Source organism: Rutidosis leptorrhynchoides, chromosome 2 (assembly GCF_046630445.1).
Source record: "Rutidosis leptorrhynchoides isolate AG116_Rl617_1_P2 chromosome 2, CSIRO_AGI_Rlap_v1, whole genome shotgun sequence".
Classification (NCBI taxonomy): domain Eukaryota; kingdom Viridiplantae; phylum Streptophyta; class Magnoliopsida; order Asterales; family Asteraceae; genus Rutidosis; species Rutidosis leptorrhynchoides.
Genome location: NC_092334.1, coordinates 525709434 through 525730206, shown reverse-complemented (window position 1 = coordinate 525730206; position 20773 = coordinate 525709434). Strand labels below are relative to the sequence as shown.

Below are 20773 nucleotides of genomic sequence, written 5' to 3'. Positions count from 1 at the left end.
CATATCCATATCCAATGGATAAAGAGGGTTAATGGATATCCATTGAATATTCAAGAACGTGTTATTTTTTGTTAAAGATATAACATAATTTGTTAAATTTACTAATAAACATAGACTATGATAAATTAAATGTGTAAATTGTATGCTTATTTTATTAAATATACGTGTTTTGTTGTAATATATCATAATTAATTCATTATATAGTTGCAAGCAGAATGTATGTGCAATGGTAAATACATTTGTAATAGTAAATTTGTTTGCATATATCTATATTTATGTATTTATATATGCATTTCGGGTGATAATGGATATATTCATGGATGAAAATTTTCATCCGTATCCATATCCATATCCATATGCATTTAAGTTCGTCCATATCCGTATCCATATCCATATCCATTTAGATTATCCATATCCATCACAAATCGGGTGGATCGGATGGATATCCGCTGGATCGGGTGGCCATTGTCATCCCTAATCAAGAGGGAAGTAACCAATCGGGGGGAAGCGGGGGGAAGCAAAAACTTTTTTTTTTTTTTTTTTTTAAAAAACTTTGTTCACGAACATTATAGATGAGATGAAAATATGAACATTTAGTAGAGACACTTTGTGATAAATGTTTTTATTTTGGCGGGAAAACGCTCGAAGAAGTAATAATATATAACAATTATCGTGTTTTTCGAGCGTATATTGAGGTTTTAGCTATTGGGGTTTAGATATTAAGGTTTAGATATTAGGGTGTATAGGGTTTAGATATTAGGGTTTAGAAATTTAGGGTTTAGGGTTTAGGATTTAGATTGAGTTTTTAACACGAACGGTTTAGAGTTTAGGGTTTAGGGTTTAGGGTTTGGTGTTTTGGGTTTATGGAATAAACCCAAAACACCAAACCCTAAACACTAAACCCTAAACCCTAAACTCTAAATCGGGCTAAATTTTACTTCACAAAACATGAAGAAAAAAACGTTCATATTCTTCACGAACAATATTATCTTGAATGTTATTTTTGTCGATCGTTTTCCCGCATAAATAATAACATTCATCACGAAGTGTCTCTTCTAAATGTTCATATTTTCGTGTGATCTTGATGCCGGAAAAAAAAATTCCAAAAAAACAAAAAAAGAAAAATTTTGCTTCCCCCCGATTGGTTACTTCCCCATTGATCCTGCCCCTATATATATATATATATATATATATATATATATATATATATATATATATATATATATATATATATATATATATATATATATGAATGAATATGTATAAACACGTATAACGTATATTATATAAGATATCATATACATGTAGATATATATAACACGGATAACTTATAATTCAATAAATTTCATCGCTACTTACGATTAAGTAGATGATGTCTATGATTGATTATTATGGGATAAGGTTTGTTGGATTTTTCGAACAGTCATGACTTAGTCTTGATCAAAAGGATCCTGGCTCCAGTCATCTTGCTGTTTATCTTGGTTTGCTTGATAGCTTTGAAATTTGTTACACGAGTTGTATCAATTATTAAAATGGTTAAACACACATACTATTGATTAACTTATAACATATGAACAATAATAGCTATGATGATGATGATGATGATGATCCATTGACCAAACCCTACTACTGGGTTAATTGTTTCGGACTTTGTTACTAATTTCGTAACACATATTTGGATTTGATGTGCTCTTAAGGTAAGTTCATAGTCCTAACTTTTTATACTTTTTAACTGTTTTAGACTATGGGATGAGAATACATGCATTTTACTGTTTTACAACTAGACACGAGTAACTAAAACTTGATATGCATGAGTAGAAAACCATGCATATAGCTTGAATACGTTAATTATGCGCGAATCACAAAGGTAGATCTATCGAGGTTTGACAACCCCACCCCGCCAACTGGAGGTGTTTGTTACTCCGTAAAACTATGTACACAAAGCTAAACTATGAGTAAAAGGAAGAAGCGTGGGATACCATGCGCGGTGTTAAGCGTCGTAGTTCGAGTGCTCATGTTATATACACTATTTTGCAATTGTTTATAAACAACTGAATCTCGTGGTCTATGCATTTACTTATGAAATTAAACATATGAATTCACTCAATCATTGTGTTGACTTTTTAGCATGATATTCTCAGGTAATTAGCTTTAGCTAACGCTTATGCAAAAAGAGACTGGTTTAAAGGTCAAGCATGGCATCATTGGAGTTTAAACTATTATCTTAGCATTCATTATTTACTTTATTATTACTAGGGATAACATCGGGTCGGGTTTTGGGTCGGTTTAGGTAATTCCGGACCCGAACCCGATTAAGAAACCACGCCCTAAACCCGGCTCGAAATTCATCGGGTCCCCATTTTCTTACATACTATCGGGTTTCGGGTTTCTCCACGGGTAAACGGGTATACCCGATTAGTCATTATATTTCTATTTTTCAATAAGTTACCACATCAAAATATCAAAAAATAACTTAACTACTCAATGTTTAAAGTATTATAAATTATCACATATAAAAAGTTGATTGAAAAGTTTCTAAAATACTCAAATAAACAAAGTATATAAAATATCACATCTCGAAAACTTGTTGTATATGATTATATTGAATAAAATTATACTCGTTTTCAAAACAAATAAGAGAAATCTTTCATACATTAGCAATATAATACTAATACTAAAATTTTACATAAAAATAAAATTCCTCGGGCCGAGTATACGGGTATGCGGGTCGGGTAAACGGGGTTGTATTCAAAACCATACCCGAACCCGAACCCGGAAATTTTTTTACCATCCCCATACCCGGTCCATTACCCGACTGACTCGGGTCAGACCCGGCTCAATTATAACGGGTTTCGGGCTTCCCCATCGGGTACAGGTCATTTTGACATCCCTAAGTATTAGGTACTTTCATTAACTTTGGTTTGTTTGCATTTGACTAGTCTTGTCTTTTTGTAAGACTCTATTTTTTTTAATGAATGCTACTTTTGAAAAAAGGGGGCTGATTCGTACACCGCTAAATTTAGCCATACACCACCAAATATGCATTACAGTGTTGTACAGTACAATGTTTTAATGCACAGTTGGTGGTATATGGCTAAAATCTAGTGGTGTACGAATCAGCTCTCTTGAAAAAAAGATGTTACATATAAAGTGTGTCAACTGGACTTTAACCTCTTGTCAACTGGACTTTAACCTCTTAATAACACGCCACGTTACGACACATTTCGAAGGGGTGTTACATTTGAGGTCATTGTCCACTTTAAATTCTAATAGATGACGTGTTTAATAAGTCTAGAATAATAGAATTTTAATAATTCTCGTACTTTTTTAAATTTGTGTGAAAATTTTGATACTAGACAGTTAAAATGAGTCGGGAACTAATATTTTACTTGAATTGTTTGATAGTAATATTAATGTGCTACGTGTTTCCAACCACTTGTAATATGATATGATGTGTAAAAACATAAAATAATAAGATAACTAAAACTTTGTAACCAGACACATTTATCATTGTAAAAAAAGTTAAAAGTGTTTAATGTTAAATAACAATCCGAACAACTTACTTACATGACCATATAATACTCTTATGACCCTAAACATTGTATTAATGCTATTAATAATATTTATTTGAATCAATGTTCATCATCTACAACAATGCTTCATCTTCGAAGATTTGTACGCATCAGTCGAGTTTGTGGTTCGACTAGACCAATTGCCGTCACTATAAACCAGAGAAAATGTGCATACTATGCCATTTGGTGACATAACAACACATGATCCGACTTTTACGTTCACCCAATATTTTAAGCACATCACCGAGTCCAAATGTTCTAAGGTCCAAATAGTAACACCTTTAAAGAAGTTAATGGTGAACCATGGCCATATGCCTTACTATCGCTCCATAACGAATATCCTGCCACAAAAAGAATAAAAGTATACGAGCAAAATCAGCGTTTCGTTTAGTAATGTTTGCAAAAACGGATTAGGACCAAGATTTTCTGATAAAAAAGACCAAAGTAATGAGATTACAATAACAAGTACGAGTATAAAGTAGCTTCAATTTAAAAATCTACTCATTATTAACAATAAATGTATGTATGATTACTTCAATACCCTAAATTTATTCTTTGATAATCTATTCTAAATATGATGATTGCTTATTGAAAATTGCTTATCTGCTTACAAAATACGGAGTAAGTAGGTCTCAACCTGCTTATTTTTAAGTGTTTCTTCCTTATAAAATGACTTCGTAGAAGACAAGTTATATTAGAATGATTGTTTGAAATTGTTTATGTATGGTATTAAGCAAATAAGCGATCCCGGACACCCGTCACACCCCCTAAGTCGTACAAATCACTTAAAAATTAAAATAATACTGACTAATAATAACAAAAACCAGACGCCTGCTATGTAAAACCAGTGTGCAGAGAATAAATTCAAAGGACAAACCTGTCCAAACAAATAGGCCAACCGTTGCAGCCAAGAAGAACTCCTTGCTGATACTTGCACAACTGAATCCATAATCATCGTTATAAATTATAATACAATAAATAAAATAATTATAGCTTAAGGATTGCATCTCTTATGGATCACTTACAGGTACATGCATATAAGGTTTCCCCATCCATAGAAGAAAGATGCCCAACACGAACCAGTGAACCTGCAGCACTCATATTAAATGAAACAATTACTACAGGATTACGCGATAATAATGATGGCGTTTAAGTAATAGTTGGAAGCATAGGCTACACTCGTCTATTCGATCGTAATTTGTTTTGTAAACTTTACATAGAACAACTATTATGGAAAGAAAATGTAACAGCACATGCATCTAATCGTAGTGAGATCTATGAGATATTAAAAAAAAAAAAAAAACGAACAATGACTTTAAAAAAAGCTTACCACATGAGATCTTTGACAAAGAGTGCACGAGGGATCAGTAGTCCATTTCCCATCATAGCAAGCAGCATTGAGAAAGATGACAAACCTTTGATGTTTTCAGGGTTCAAAAAGTTTGTCCACTGTTGTGTGTAATAAATTCGTTCATAATTATATACACGTGTGCGTAATGAATTGCAATTATATATTATATATAAACGCGCGCGTGTGTGTGTGTGTGTGTAAATGTAGCACATGAAGTTCACAAGCACAATATATGATACCATCTGTGCAACAGGCATCCACATAAAGAGGAGTGTAGCAGTCCATCCAGATACTGATCCAACAAACTTTGTCGCCTTTTCTGGAAGTTTGCCCATTCGAGCCTGCAGATTCATCATACAACTTCAGATATTCAGCTATATATTTTAGGGACTAATTGTTTGTAGATATTCGGAATACTTTTGTGTTCTTCAAACAAATAATACATAAAAAATATAATAATAATATAAAAATTTAGGAGTACTCATTGGTATACTGCATTACTTTCCGGCCAAATATTTGGTATCATAATGGCTCTTTGGATGTGTATATAACTTATTACTGCCATTTATGTTACAATAACCAGTTTTGGGGTTTATGTAAAAGTGATTGTGATTGTGATTATGATTTTATGATATTTGAAGATACAAGAGGAAGTTACCTTTAGGCAACTAACTAGATGTGGCAATTTTAACCCATCCACTAAAGGGTCAATTTCTTTTTAGCATGTCAGAAGTCAAATATTCATATGGAAGTCAAATTTAACCCGTTAGAGACATCAAAGTTTAATCTAATGAACTAACATTAACATATTACATATGGATTTCAGTTGTGAAGGAAATGAAATATTCATATACTTAATAAAGCTAATTCGGGGAGGTAGCTTTTTTGAAACTCTTATAAGTTGCTACTTTTCAAATTTAGACTAATATTTACTACTTACATTGCAAATACTAGAAACTTAAGAAAAACATAATTAGTGATAAGTTGTAACTCACCATAACAACAGCTACCACAGCTATCACAAAAGAAATTATCCCGGGCAAGATACTATTCGGAACATAAGGTACAAAGGTTGACCACATGACCTGCATCAAACATTTAAAAGTAAAAAATCAAAATCAAACTCAAATAATGATATTTATTATCTTCTAAATAATTGGAAAAAAATGTAAATGTATTACTTGTGGAAGGGCAGAGAGACCAGCAATTGTAATGAAATCCTCCCAAAAGTTCCAAATAATGTGATTAAGCAACTTAAAATAATTCAAAAAATTAATTAGCAAACCACAAGCAACCACAACAGATGTAGCGGTAAATTGTGGTACGGGCATGGATCCAGCCATTGCGAGCTGAGTAATGACTGCATACGTTGATACAACTCCCAACGTCTGAACTATCATCGCTTCCGTTTCTCCTTTTTTTGCAAAGTACGATAGCAACGAAAGGTTTCCAAGAAGTCCAGTAAACATTCCCTACCACCATTTGAATTTCAAAATTAAAATAACCGAATGAAAAACGGGTACTTGGCTTTGCAATGTAATATTGATTATATGATTATTGCAGTAACCAATTAACTTCATTTTTCAGTTGATTTATGCCAAAACACTAACCAATTAATTTCAATTATCAATTAATTTATAATCATTTTCAAAATTACAATGCCAAACATCAATCAAACCATAAATATAAGGAAACCAGAGGAACATATACCAGCCATGGAACAGCGAAAAGGGCAGCCTCATTACCGGCGATAAGATTACGAGCATTAAGTACAATTTGAGGCAATTGTAGCAGCAAAAAAGGCACATTCGCAGCTCCGGCAAATTTCGCAGTCAAGGAATCCCATTGTTGTAAATTTTTCTTACTTTGCTTGAAAACCCAATACACAAACAACATGAATTACTTGCAGAATTGCAATAAATGGAATAAAGATTGAAATTTTTTGCAATATCCATACCTCATTTAGTTCAGTGTCTTCTTGGTGAAGTGGGTTAGGGATATCGGACTCTAATGATAGGTTGGGTGTAAAACGTCGTCGTTTTACTCCAAATATGGGGTTAATTGAAGAACAAGAACTATTGAAACATAGTTTTAGATTGTAAAAATGTGATCTTTTTGATAAATTGTGATGATGGTGAAGAAAAGATGCATTCTTGCCGGAATACTTGGTGGTGGCTGACGTGTGAAGTGGCGGAGCTCCGCCTAGGGCTGCCACCTGGGCCACCGTCATTGGTCAGAGTGTGTATGCGTGTGTAATGAGAGAGAAAATGTGTGATAGATGATGATGGGTTGTGAGGAAATTGGAACTGGAAATAGGTCCAAAATTGCACATATGGGTGTGCATCATTAAAATTGCCTATATTTCAGGCATATGTTGCTTTGTATGTACCAAAAAAAGATACAATTTGCTTAAATTGTTAATGATCATGCATATTTTTACCATGGTTTCAATATGTCTGCTCAATACATAAGGAGGGTTTTAAGGATCTTAGAACGTGGCTCTCCGGTCCGGCTACCGTGAATAATCCTGGCCGACATGATGATGTCGGCGGGGTGGCCAAGTGATTAAGTTCACCTCTGATAACGGTCGTCGATCAAGAGGCCCCAAATAAGGTCGTAGGTACTAGCTTACGAAAGACTAACCTGTTAACCTTGAAGAGATGCTGAATGATGCTGTTTTGCGTAATGTATCTCGTGTGCGATAGTTACGTAATATGCCGTGTGAAGTAAATGATGATTAGGGTTTGTATTTATAGGCAAACCCTAATTCTAGAACCGTCCCAGATCACGTTAATCTCATCCATAACTGACTCCCCCGAATCACGGATATAATTATGGAAAAGATATTTACTTGACAGCTAAGCAACCGCCGTACCGGGAACAAAGGCATTCGCACGCCGCATACCGCACACAAGAACACGCATACGCACAATAGTGATTGTCCGCATACATTTGCGGTGCGCCTGCGGGTTGCGGTATCATTATGTCCCCCCAGTTTGATGTTATATGGCGCGAGGCGTATGATATCAAACTATTAAGCGAAAAAGAAAAAACAAGAAAACGGCTAGCATTTAATATTCCGCGTGCACCTCGATGCCATTAAATGCCTGTCACAATCGCAGAAGCCCATTCGGCGGACATGACATAAAGTGGCAGTGTGTCAGGCGCGTGCCAACCACGCGCGTACATGTAATCATACCCAACTGGCATCCACGCGCATAAATAAAGTGCTGGCCGTCGATTGCGTAACACGTGTACAGCCACGATCACACCACTCCATCCCATGACTCCCAATCTTCCCTATAAATACCCCATTTTGCAGCTCATTTCCACTTTCCTGCTTCAAGCTTCCTCGTTACGCTGCCAATTTGAATTCCGATCAAAAAACAAACATTCCGGCCACCATTTAAAGGTTAGTATTCATCCGATTACTCCTAGAAAATGACTAAAGCTAACGAGACGTATGTAGATAGCGTAGAGTCTGTTATAGAGCAGAAGCACATATATTACTTAGTGAAACAGTATCCTCCCTTAGCCAAGTACAATCCGGTGCCACCCCTACCCCATCAGCGTGCTCACGAGCCACCGGAGAAGAAAGTGGCCATCTATGAACATGCGTTCAAGCATGGTAACTTTAGGGTTCCTCCCTCTGACTTCTTCTTAGGCGTATTAGATCACTTCAGAGTGGGATTAGGGCAACTACACCCGTATGCCATAGGCAAAATAGTTTTGTTTGAAATGTGGTGCGCCGCAATCGACAGGGTACCGTTGGTTAAAGTTTTCTGTCATCTATACCGCCTAGCCAATCACCACAAATCCTGGTTCACCTTCTTCGCCTGACAAAATTTCACCAAAACCCCAAAGTCGAATGCGGGTAACTGGAAAGAAACTTTCTTTTTCATTGACCAAACTGTAGTTGGTACCGCTTTTCCGCAAACGCTTATATGGTGCGAGAAGGTGGAAAAGGATGTGAACAAAACCCCGGTCCTTGATGACGAGGAAACAAAGCTGTTAGCGGAGTGCGCTAACGCACAGCTGGTGCACCGGTCATACGGGAACGTGATGTTGCGGCTAGGGAAGATATCCGCACACTGGCCATGGGAGGATGTGCGTCCAGCCATAGTCGGACCGGATGGAAAGGGTAGGAATAGTATAATCACGTACTAACAACAGTTTGCTATTTATGTGTTCTAACGCATGCGTGCATGTTTGCAGAGATGAAGATGAAGAGAGTACTGACTGCGGAGGAGATTGCGGGCATCGCCTTCCGCAAACAGAATGTGAACCAGCCGTTAGAGCAGGAGAAGACTGGCGAGAATGCACCTGCCACCTCCGGCAATAAGCGAAAGGCCGCTGAAGCCTCCCAATCCCAACAGAAGAAGAAGAAACTCACTCCCAAACAGAGGGAGGACAAGCGGAACGACAACTTCGTTCCCATCGAACCCCGTTCTGCGGATCTACCTCCCCCATCATCTGGTAAGAGTTCTGCTTGCGCGCATACCGCACATTTAAGTTTGCATTTATTTAACCATTTATGAATACGCAGGGCATGCTGAAGAGACTCATCACACCCCACCGCGGGTCAATCCGGACCTCGAAGCTACCGCCGAGTTAAAGGACAAGACGATACACCTGGACTCCGAGTCTACACCAACCCCGCCACACGGTAGCTTTCGATTGGCGAACCTGGCGCAGCTCACCCAGTCATCTGCGGAAAACGCCGCAGAGCAATCCGCCTTCCTTCAACAAATCTTCCCTGCTGAGTTCTGCAACCAACTAGCCGCACTGCCTTTTAATCAGGCGCTCAACGCCTTCGTCCAAAACGGCCTCGTCTTTTTTGGCATGGTTGCGGATCAAGCCCGCCGTTCTACTAACTTATATCAAGTGGCCTTGCGGAAAGAAACAGAGCTAGGGCTGCTGCAAGCGGGGGTTGATCAGGTGAAGAAAGACAGGGACGCCGCAGAAGAAGCGCGCAAGGCGGTGGAGTTAACCGTGGCAGAAACCAAAACTGCACTGATTGAAGAGAGAAAGAAAAACCGCGAGCTGGTTGGGCGGTTGACCAGTCCAAGGGGGAGGCGGAGCGTCTGCGGGTGGAGCTGGAAAGGGTGACGAGGGAAAAGGATGACGCGGTTACAGGTCGCGAGCTAGCGGAGGCGGATCTGGTGAAGCTGCGCACTGCACTCTCCACCATTGCGCAAAAGGTGATGGATTCTGGGCCAGTTACCGATAAGTTCAATGCCTATGTTGACGCGGTGAAAGATCACGAAGTCAACAAGGCAGTCTTAGAGGTGATTCAAGCCTGCAGCCTCACACCACCGTACCCTGACGCTGTGCAGAAGAAATTGAAGGAGGGTACGGCTGCGGCATTGCTGGAAGCGGAGAATGCTACCACCACCATTCCTATCCCTCTAATCGATGCGTTTGCGGCGGACCCAAACATGCCGATTGATGGGTTTCTCAAGGAGGATTTTTAGTTTGTGTTTGTGATGGTTTGCGCCGTAAGTCCTATGCTTAGGCAGGCAATTGTAAATGTATTTTTGAGCCCTAAGTCCCGTGTCGGGCAGGCATTTGAAACAATTACCACTTATGTAATAACTTAATTCAATGTATATGTATCTTACTGTTATGCATGCGTAGTTTTTTTGTTTATATATCGCGAATCAAAACAAAAGGTGAACCGCATGCCCATGCGCATAGTTAACCAAAACTCATGCGTATGCAGGTATTACTGCGTAAAATAAACCAATACTTTAACAATTTTACCCTTTAATAATTTAGACTCGAAAGCTACTGCGTTATCGCTTTGTCATGTACTAGAGGTGCACTATAGCTGTATGGTAAGCAACGCAACTAAAAACAAGCCAATGTTTTTATGCTTTGAGTTCCTCAAGCAAACCAATGCGAGAGTAATTACGCACAAGCAAACCAATGCTTGTAATTTTTTAAGTCGACTTTGCAGCCATCTAGTCTGCGTGGCGCTTGGCTAGGGGAAAACCAATTCCCTTTGCCTGCCGTTAGCGTCTAGCCTTGTAACCAAACAGGCTTCTGCCGCACGGGGGCTAGAGGACACCCCTTAAGTAGGCAGGAACCGCATACAAAAAAGATTTAAACAACAAAAGTATGCGCGAGTAAATATTTAATTGGCATTAATCACAATTACAACCGCGACACATCCAAACGGACGGAAATTACATAGAAAAAATAATGTGCTACAATAAACTGGAGTGATCAGGTCCACCTAGCTACATATAACATTTTTTCAATAGCGTCGCATGCCAAGTGCGTTTCACAGGTTTTCCATCTAATGTCTCGAGATGGTACGCCCCGGTATTGTTTGCCTTCGCTACCCTGTATGGACCTTCCCAACGGGGGCCCAGTTTCCCAGTATCCTCCGCATGACTTGCGTCGTTCTGACGCCAAACCAAGTCACCGCACTTGTAAGAGCGCGAACGCACACGCTAATTATAGTACTTTGTAATTTTTTGCTTGTTATTTGCTTCGTTGACAGCCGCAGAGAGTCTGCGCTCTTCCAGCAAATTAAGATTTTCCCGCAAAGCTTCAGAGTTATTTTGCTCATCAAAATTTTGTATGCGGAACGTTGGTACCCCAATTTCTGCGGGTACAACAGCTTCTGATCCATAGACCAAACTGAACGGGGTCTCACCAGTGCTTGCTTTGGGTGTTGTTCTATGCGCCCATAAAACCTTCGGTAGTTCATCCACCCAACCAACGCGACCATGACCCAACCTAGCTTTGATTCCAGCTACTATATCCCGGTTGGTGACTTCGCACTGGCCATTCGCCTGCGGATGCGCAACAGATGTAAAAGTTTGCTTAATATTAAGCTCCGCGCACCAGCTGCGAAAAGGGTCACCCGCGAACTGCGTACCGTTATCGCTAACAATTTCGTTTGGTATACCAAATCGACTGACGATGTCTTCCCATACAAAATTTCGCACCCTTTTTCCTGAGATTACTGCCAGCGGTCTCGCTTCGACCCACTTTGTGAAATAGTCGATTGCAACAATCAAGAATTTGATGTTTCCTGCGTGTGCAGAATGTGCGTAAGGTACTGATGTGAGTAACATGTTTAGAAAATAAATGATAAAATTACCTCGGCCTTTTGGGAATGGTCCGACTATGTCGATTGCCCATTTGCAGAATGGCCACGGTGAGGAGACTGGTATCATTGGATGCGCAGGTGCTCTGCTAATAGGTGCATGTATTTGGCATGATTCACATTGCTTAACTATGCGTGCAGTATCCGCGTACATGGTGGGCCAATAATATCCTAGCCGCATTATTTTTGACACAATGGACCTGTGCCCCGAATAGAGTGCGCATGCACCTTCATGCACCTCGCGTACAACTTCCTCTGCCTCTTTCGGGCCAATTGAAAGGACCCGTTCATATACATTATAAACGATTCACAATAGTTGATTACATCGTGAGGTATTTGACCTCTATATGATACATTTTACAAACATTGCATTAGTTTTTAAAAGACAAACTTTCTTTACAACGAAAGTTGACGGCATGCACACCATTTCATAATACATCCAACTATAATTAGCTTAATAATAATCTTGATGAACTCAATGACTCGAATGCAACGTCTTTCAAAATATGCCATGAATGACTCCAAGTAATATCCTTAAAATGAGCTAATGCACAGCGGAAGATTTCTTTAATACCTGAGAATAAACATGCTTTAAAGTGTCAACCAAAAGGTTGGTGAGTTCATAGGTTTATCATAACAATCATTTCAATATATTAATAGACCACAAGATTTCCGTTTATAAATATATGTACACTCGCAAGTGTATAAAAGTATTCTATAAGTTGTAGGCACCCGGTAACAAGCCTTAACGTTCATGTTTTACCCTCTGAAGTACACCAGATCAGGTGTGTTTAAAATAACCTCGAAGTACTAAAGCATCCCATAGTCAGGATGAGGTTTGTCAGGCCCAATAGATCTATCTTTAGGATTCGCGCCTACCGTACATAGACAAGTAGTTTAATGTTACCAAGCTAAGGGTATATTTCTGGTTTAAACCCATGTAGAATTAGTTTTAGTACTTGTGCCTATTTCGTAAAACATTTATAAAAACAGCGCATGTATTCTCAGTCCCAAAAATATATATAAAAGGGAGCAAATGAAACTCACAATACTGTATTTTATAGTAAAAATACATATGACGTCATTGAACAAGTGCAATGTTGGCCTTGGATTCACGAACGTATCAATATTGAGATTCAATATTGCAGGAAAAGTACGTAGACACAACAGAGATGATAAACACTAGTTTGACTCACGAGCAATACTCCCGAACCATACCCATAACCTCCATAGCTTTAACCCATAATTTCCTTAGCTCTATCCCGCTCGAAAAAAACAATTTCGAAATCACTCGGACAGCACTCCGTCGTAATATTTTATGTATACTGATAATATCTTGAAATAATACGAAGTAAATATATATATGTAAATCGATTGAGAGAGTTTAGAGAAAATATTTTCAAGTTTCTATTAAATAATGAAACCTATTGAATTCTATTTATAATAGATTTTTGAATTATTAAAGTGAATTATTAAAGTATGAATTATTAAATTGAATTATTAAAGTATGAATTATTAAAGTATGAATTATTAAAGTATGAATTGTTAAAGTGAATTATTAAAGTATGAATTATTAAAGTGAATTATTAAAGTATGAATTATTAAAGTGAATTATTAAAGTATGAATTATTAAAGTGAATTATTAAAGTATGAATTATTAAAGTTAAAGTAAAGTAAAAGTAAAGTTAAAGTATAGTAAAAGTATAAAACTATATACGTATAATACGCGTATAAATATATATAATATTAATTTAAATCATTATATATATTTAATAAAATAAAATATAAATATCGTTATATTTATTATACTGGTTAAGTAATGAGTTGTCAAAAGTGATTCTAGATATTTATAAAAGTTATATACGTTTTAATAATAAAGTTCTTTTTAAACTGAAAACGTCTTTGTACGTTTGAAAATAGATTAATAGAATATTATGGAAACCAATTCTCCACTAACTTTTGTCTAACTTTCGTAAATGACACTTTTTGTTTTTATTTATAAATAGCTTTACAAATTATTCTGAATATCGTTAAGAGGAATAGATTTTCTCAAATCATAGTGGACCTCTCAACAGAGACTTGTAATCATAATTCAATGTTTCTGATAATTCAATCATTTAATATATATTTTTTTAATTTCGTCAAAAATCATATTGAAACAAATACGTTCGTGTAAAGTATTATACGTTTAATACTTTATTAATATTCTCAAGTTATAATATATATATACATATACATATCTATTTATATAACGGTTCGTGAATCGTCGGAATTTGGTCGAGGTTATAATGAATGTATGAACACAGTTTAAAATTCTTGAGATTTAACTTAACAAACTTTGCTTATCGTGTCGGAATAATATAAAGATTAAAGTTTAAATTTGGTCGGAAATTTCCGGGTCGTCACACCAATGCACCTTAAGTGCGGTCCCAAATAATTCTTTCGATATAGGACGTCACCCTCAAGGGCATACAGCGGTGCCTTAACGCGGACTTTCTTTGCATCAGCGGAATGCGCAGGAGATGTGCCATCCCGCAGAAAAGCTACAATGGGCGTCATCCATGTTGAGCTTGATTCCTCAACTGGTGCCACTAAAGGCATCATAACAATGGATTTCGCATTGAGTTCTTCTATTAGAACTTTCTTCCCCATATGATCAAAAGCCAAGGCAGCCAGTTTGCTTAGCGCATCCGCCTTCTTATTTTGCCCACGCATTACGTGGGGGATTTGAAAAGCTTCAAATTGGTCAGCGAGGTTGTGAACAAGCGATAGATATTGCTGCATGGCTATGTCATGCGCTTCGAAATCTCTGCTAACCTGACTGCATACTAGCTTTGAATCCACATATGCGTGCAAAATTTTAACATTTAACCTATGCGCAATGCGCATACCTGCTAACAGAGCCTCATACTCTGCTTCGTTGTTCGTAACAGCAAAATTAAACCGCAGTGCGTATGTATGCTCTTTGCCATCTGGGCCTGTTAAAATTATACCCGCACCTGCACCAGATGCGCTGTACGCACCATCGGTGTACAATTCCCATGGTGACAATGTTGGTGCAGGTGGATCCTGATGTTCTGCTGACGCCTCGACATCCGCAGGTAATTCTGCTAGGTAATCAGCAAGTATTTGACCCTTAACCACACTGCGCGAAGAGAAATTTATTTCATGTTCACCTAATTCAACTGCCCACTTAGCCATTCGGCCAGAAATCTCAGGCTTGTATAACACCTGAAAGAAAAATGATTGCGTTAGTCAATGCGGTAACCCCGGTCATTGCCGCAAAGTAGGCGTTTACCAACCTGTTTGATTGGTTGATCAGTTAGAACCACGATTGGATGTGCTTGAAAATATCGGCGCAAACGCCGCGCCGTATGGACCAGCGCATATACAAGCTTTTCTATCGGTGAGTAGTTTACTTCGCTTGATGTCAGCGTCTTGCTTACGAAGTAGACCGGCATTTGCGTCTGAGAAAAACCTCGGTCATTAAGTTTCTGCGATATAAATAAAGCATGTGAATTAATGGATTACCTTTCCGCGATCCGCGATGAGGACTGAGCTGACAGCTTCCTTCGATGCCGTGAGGTACAACGTTAGCGTTTCTCCTGATACTGGCGCAGTAAGTGTTGGTAATTCTGCAAGCACCTTTTTCATCTCCTGAAAGGCTGATTCTGCTTCCTGAGTCCATACGAAGTCTTTTTTCTTCAAACAATTTTTCAAAGTATTGAAGAATGGTAACTGTCGTTCTGCGGCTTTCGACAGAAACCACGTGATAGCCGCAAGCTTCCCCGTTAGACTCTGCCATCTTTCTTTGTCTTCAGAGATGGTAAATTATCAATGGCTTCAATCTTTTTGGGATTGGCCTTGATACCCCGCGCTGTCACCACATGACCTAAAAACTTGCCTTCCTCTTCCCCAAAACTACATTTTAGCGGGTTAAGCTTCATGTTGATCCTGCGCAGAGATGCAAACGTTTCCAGGATGTCCGCAAGCATGTCTCCTTTGGTGTTACTTTTAATTACCAAGTCGTTGACGTACGCTTCAAGATTTCTACCGATTTGGTGCTTGAATGCTGCGTCAATTACACGCTGATAGGTCGTGCCCGCATTCTTTAAACCGAAAGGCATCTTCGTGTAACAATAAATACCCTGCGGCGTATGAAAAGCAGTCTTGTCCTCATCTTTCGCAGCCATTAAGATTTGGTGATAACCCTTGTATGCGTCCAGAAAACACTTGTACCTAAATCCCGATAGTGATTCTACCTTCCAGTCTATCTCCGGGAGAGGGTAATTGTCCTTGGGACATGCCTTATTAATATCTTTGAAATCAACGCACATCCTCCAGTTACCGTCAGCCTTTTTTACCAATACAGGATTTGCAACCCATGTCTGATAACGCACTTCCCGCAGAATGCTTGCTTTGACAAGGTTGTCCACCTCTGCGCACAACCAATCACTGCGGTCTAGAGCCATATGCCGCTTCTTTTGCCTAACGGGTGTCAATGATGGATTAACATTTAACTTATGTTCCGCAATATCACGCGGAACCCCAGTCATGTCTGACTCACGCCACGCGAAAACATCTGCGTTTGCGGACAAAATTCCATGCAATTTGGCCTTTGTTTCGGCTGACAAGCCTGCGCTGATTTTAATTCGCTTATCCGGATGCAAGCGATTTGCTATGACTGCACAATTTGCCAGTTGCTCTCCCATGCTAGGAGTGCTTATAGGCGCAACTGAGCCACACAACTCGGTTGTTTGATGTGACGCAACCGTGGCAACGCCTCCTACTGTGGGAAACTTGATCAAACCATGCACTACCGATGGTATAATGTTGAAACGCCGTATGAAGTTTCTTCCTAGCAGCGCGTTATAGCGCGAAGTTGAACGAACCACATAAAAATCGACCAATTCATGCCTGATCATCTGCGGGTTCCTATCATCCGCAAGCTCTATCATTAATTCTATCCGACCTAGCGGCCACGAGCTTTCTCCGGAGAACCCTGATAGCGTAACATCGGGCTGGCGTAACTGCGCTTTGACCTCTACCGGGAGGAAACGATAACAATGCTCGTACATAATATCGACACTGCTGCCAGTGTCAACATGCATACGCTTAATCTGGATTCCGCAATTAGGGATGCGACACTTGATGATAATGGGCTCATTAATTGTATCAATTGACATTACAGGAGGGAAAGTGATTGGGAGAAGCTCCCAATCTTGGTGATCATTGTACTTTCTCCGCTGGTTGATTTTCTCTACGTCAACCATGTTAATGGTTAAGTCGGCATCTTTCGCTTTGTCCACTTTCTGCCATGCGAAAGTTTTAGACTTCGAACCCCCTTCTGTGGCCTTTCCCTTATCCTTTTTAGGTGGTTTTAGATGATCCAATTTGCCCGCGCGAAGCGCCTCCAGAACCCGTTCCATCAAGTTTTTACACCGATTGGTGTCGTGACCATAATCGTCATGAAATTCACAATACTTTGTTTTGTCCCGCTTACCAAATTCCGTAAGCGGAGTTGGGACCGCAAAGGTCGCGCACACCGGTTCGGTTGCCAAAATTTCTTTTGGCGTTTTGGACAAACTTTTAAGCAGCGCATAGTTCTGATTATTGATGCCGCGCTGATTATTGTATCGATAATTGCCACTTGATTTCCCTTTATCATTCCTGATAGGACCACCGCTAGGATACCTTCCGCGAGAGTTGTTACCACGATTTTGATCGCGCGAACGATCATCATCGTCCTTCCTCTCGTTGCGTGAGCTAGCTGTTAGGATGTCATTATCTTCGCCACTCCGCATATAGTCGTGGCATTCATTAAGCGCCTCAGCATAAGTTGTTGGGACTGTATGGCGCAGACGCCTTACCAGTGTTGGATGACGTTCTGAATTTATACCATGTATGAGTCCGGAAATCTGTTGCTCTGGTTTGAGATCTGGTATACGCAGGCACTCATTAGTATACCTTGTGAGAAATTCGCCCAAAGATTCCTTGGACTTCTGCACGATGTCATGGCATTCAATGTGAGTGCGCTTGCGTGGTCTCTGATTCTGATATTGTAGCAAAAACTTTGTCCGCAGATCCATAAACCCGGCAATACTACCCGCCGGCAACTTATTAAACCACTCACGAGCAATATTCTGTAGTGTCATAGGAAATATCTGACACGCAACCGGATCCACCCAGCCTTGAGTGCGCATTGCGCCTTCGAAACGCTGTAAAAAATCATCTGGATCGGTCAGGCCATTGTAAGTACCCAACGTGCTAGGTATCTTTGGTGCTGATGGAAACGGGTATGCGGATATATGCGGAGGAAACTTGTCAAAGGTAGTCGGTAGCTCGAAGGGTGGTTTAACAGGATCCCCTTTCAAGTTTGCAAAGAAACGCTTCATCATGTCCTGAACAAAGTCAGGTTGTGAAAATAAGTGAACCATATCAGGAGGTGCAGCCTGCATGAATTGACTTGCAAGATTTGCCTGCCCTTGAACATTTTGCCAAGGTTGACCCTGCGTCTTCGGATATAACCAAGGCTGTTGCGTTGAAAAAGAGGGATAACTTGAAGACGCAGAGTACACAGGTGGCTGTAAAGGAAGCGAAACCTGTGGCGCAGATATCTGCGAAACTTGAGGATACACACTTAAAAGCCCAACTGTATGCGCTGTGCTTTGCTGCTGCGCTGTTATCGGCGCCCAATGAGAGTTTGCATCTGGGATGACACCAAATCCCCAACTATTAAGTAACGCCTGCGCATCCGCAGGAGTTAAAAATTGTGAAACTGGGCGCGGTGGTTGCCAAGGTTGCAACGGTGTAAATGACGAATTCTGCTGAATGCTCTGCGTATGCAGAGGTATTGAAACAGTGGTACTGTAAATAGGTACCTGGCCGCAGCAAACCACATGCGGCCCCATTGTTCCACCGCTAGTGCCTGCAAAGATGACCCTTGGATCCACTGACGAAAAGTCCAGCCGCGTGGTTGTGACTGGTGAGTTTGCTCTTGGCGGTGTAACCCCGTCTGAATATATCGGCTTGTACCTCTGAAAGGGTTCGCCGGATATAGGTGGAGGGTACATCGTGTACCCCGCCAGAATAGCGGCCCCCGTAGTCATAACCGGTGTCTGTTGACTACCAGACGGTACGTTCTGAATATCTGTTTGGGTATGTTCCGATGATTCCTCGGAAGTCATGATACTGTTAAAGAAAAAATTCAAAAATTTTGTAAATAACGAGTCGTACAATTCAAAACCTTAAAAGAAAAAGCAATTAAACAGTCTTGAATTAATTCGACTCTCAATGAAAGCACCACTTGATCATGCATATTTTTACCATGGGGTTCAATTGTAGTGACCCGAACTTTTCCATGTTTATATATATTAATTGAGATTGATATTTACATGATTAAATGTTTCCAACATGTTAAGCAATCAAACTTGTTAAGACTTGATTAATTGAAATATGTTTCATATAGACAATTGACCACCCAAGTTGACCGGTGATTCACGAACGTTAAAAATTGTAAAAACTATATGATGACATATATATGGATATATATATAGTTAACATGATACTATGATAAGTAAACATATTATTAAGTATATTAACAATGAACTACATATGTAAAAACAAGACTACTAACTTAATGATTTTTAAACGAGACATATATGTAACGATTATCGTTGTAAAGACATTTAATGTATATATATCATATTAAGAGATATTCATACATGATAATATCATGATAATATAATAATTTAAAATCTCATTTGATATTATAAACATTGGGTTAACAACATTTAACAAGATCGTTAACCTAAAGGTTTCAAAACAACACTTACATGTAACGACTAACGATGACTTAACGACTCAGTTAAAATGTATATACATGTAGTGTTTTAATATGTATTTATACACTTTTGAAAGACTTCAATACACTTATCAAAATACTTCTACTTAACAAAAATGCTTACAATTACATCCTCGTTCAGTTTCATCAACAATTCTACTCGTATGCACCCGTATTCGTACTCGTACAATACACAGCTTTTAGATGTATGTACTATTGGTATATACACTCCAATGATCAGCTCTTAGCAGCCCATGTGAGTCACCTAACACATGTGGGAACCATCATTTGGCAACTAGCATGAAATATCTCATAAAATTACAAAAATATGAGTAATCATTCATGACTTATTTACATGAAAACAAAATTACATATCCTTTATATCTAATCCATACACCAACGACCAAAAACACCTACAAACACTTTCATTCTTCAATTTTCTTCATCTAATTGATCTCTCTCAAGTTCTATCTTCAAGTTCTAAGTGTTCTTCATAAATTCCAAAAGTTCTAGTTTCATAAAATCAAGAATACTTTCAAGTTTGCTAGCTCACTTCCAATCTTGTAAGGTGATCATCCAACCTCAAGAAATCTTTGTTTCTTACAGTAGGTTATCATTCTAATACAAGGTAATAATCATATTCAAACTTTGGTTCAATTTCTATAACTATAACAATCTTATTTCAAGTGATGATCTTACTTGAACTTGTTTTCGTGTCATGATTCTGCTTCAAGAACTTCGAGCCATCCAAGGATCCATTGAAGCTAGATCCATTTTTCTCTTTTCCAGTAGGTTTATCCAAGGAAATTAAGGTAGTAATGATGTTCATAACATCATTCGATTCATACATATAAAGCTATCTTATTCGAAGGTTTAAACTTGTAATC

The 20773-nt window shown here is 38.8% G+C and overlaps 1 protein-coding gene across 1 annotated transcript; it reads right to left on the bottom strand.

The window, feature by feature from the left end:
* Window positions 1–3498: 3498 nt before the first annotated feature.
* On the bottom strand, window positions 3499–7242 carry LOC139892906 (maltose excess protein 1-like, chloroplastic). Its single transcript, XM_071876032.1, has 9 exons — window positions 6881–7242; window positions 6634–6792; window positions 6105–6395; window positions 5919–6008; window positions 5163–5264; window positions 4903–5021; window positions 4598–4660; window positions 4450–4511; window positions 3499–3913 (listed from the first exon to the last, which is right to left on the bottom strand). The coding sequence occupies exons 1-9, from the start codon at window positions 7151–7153 to the stop codon at window positions 3831–3833; spliced, it is 1242 nt and encodes a 413-aa protein (XP_071732133.1). The 5' UTR covers window positions 7154–7242; the 3' UTR covers window positions 3499–3830.
* Between the last annotated feature and the right edge of the window lie 13531 nt (window positions 7243–20773).

What these genes read in the sequence shown, in the direction of transcription:
- LOC139892906 (XM_071876032.1), bottom strand. Translation starts at nt 7,153, where the DNA reads ATGACGGTGGCCCAGGTGGCAGCCCTAGGCGGAGCTCCGCCACTTCAC. An exon ending in AAGACACTGAACTAAATGAG is followed by an intron (nt 6,793 to 6,880) that starts GTATGGATATTG and finishes TGGGTTTTCAAG; the next exon opens with CAAAGTAAGAAAAATTTACA. An exon ending in CTGTGGTAGCTGTTGTTATG is followed by an intron (nt 5,265 to 5,918) that starts GTGAGTTACAAC and finishes ATGAATCTGCAG; the next exon opens with GCTCGAATGGGCAAACTTCC.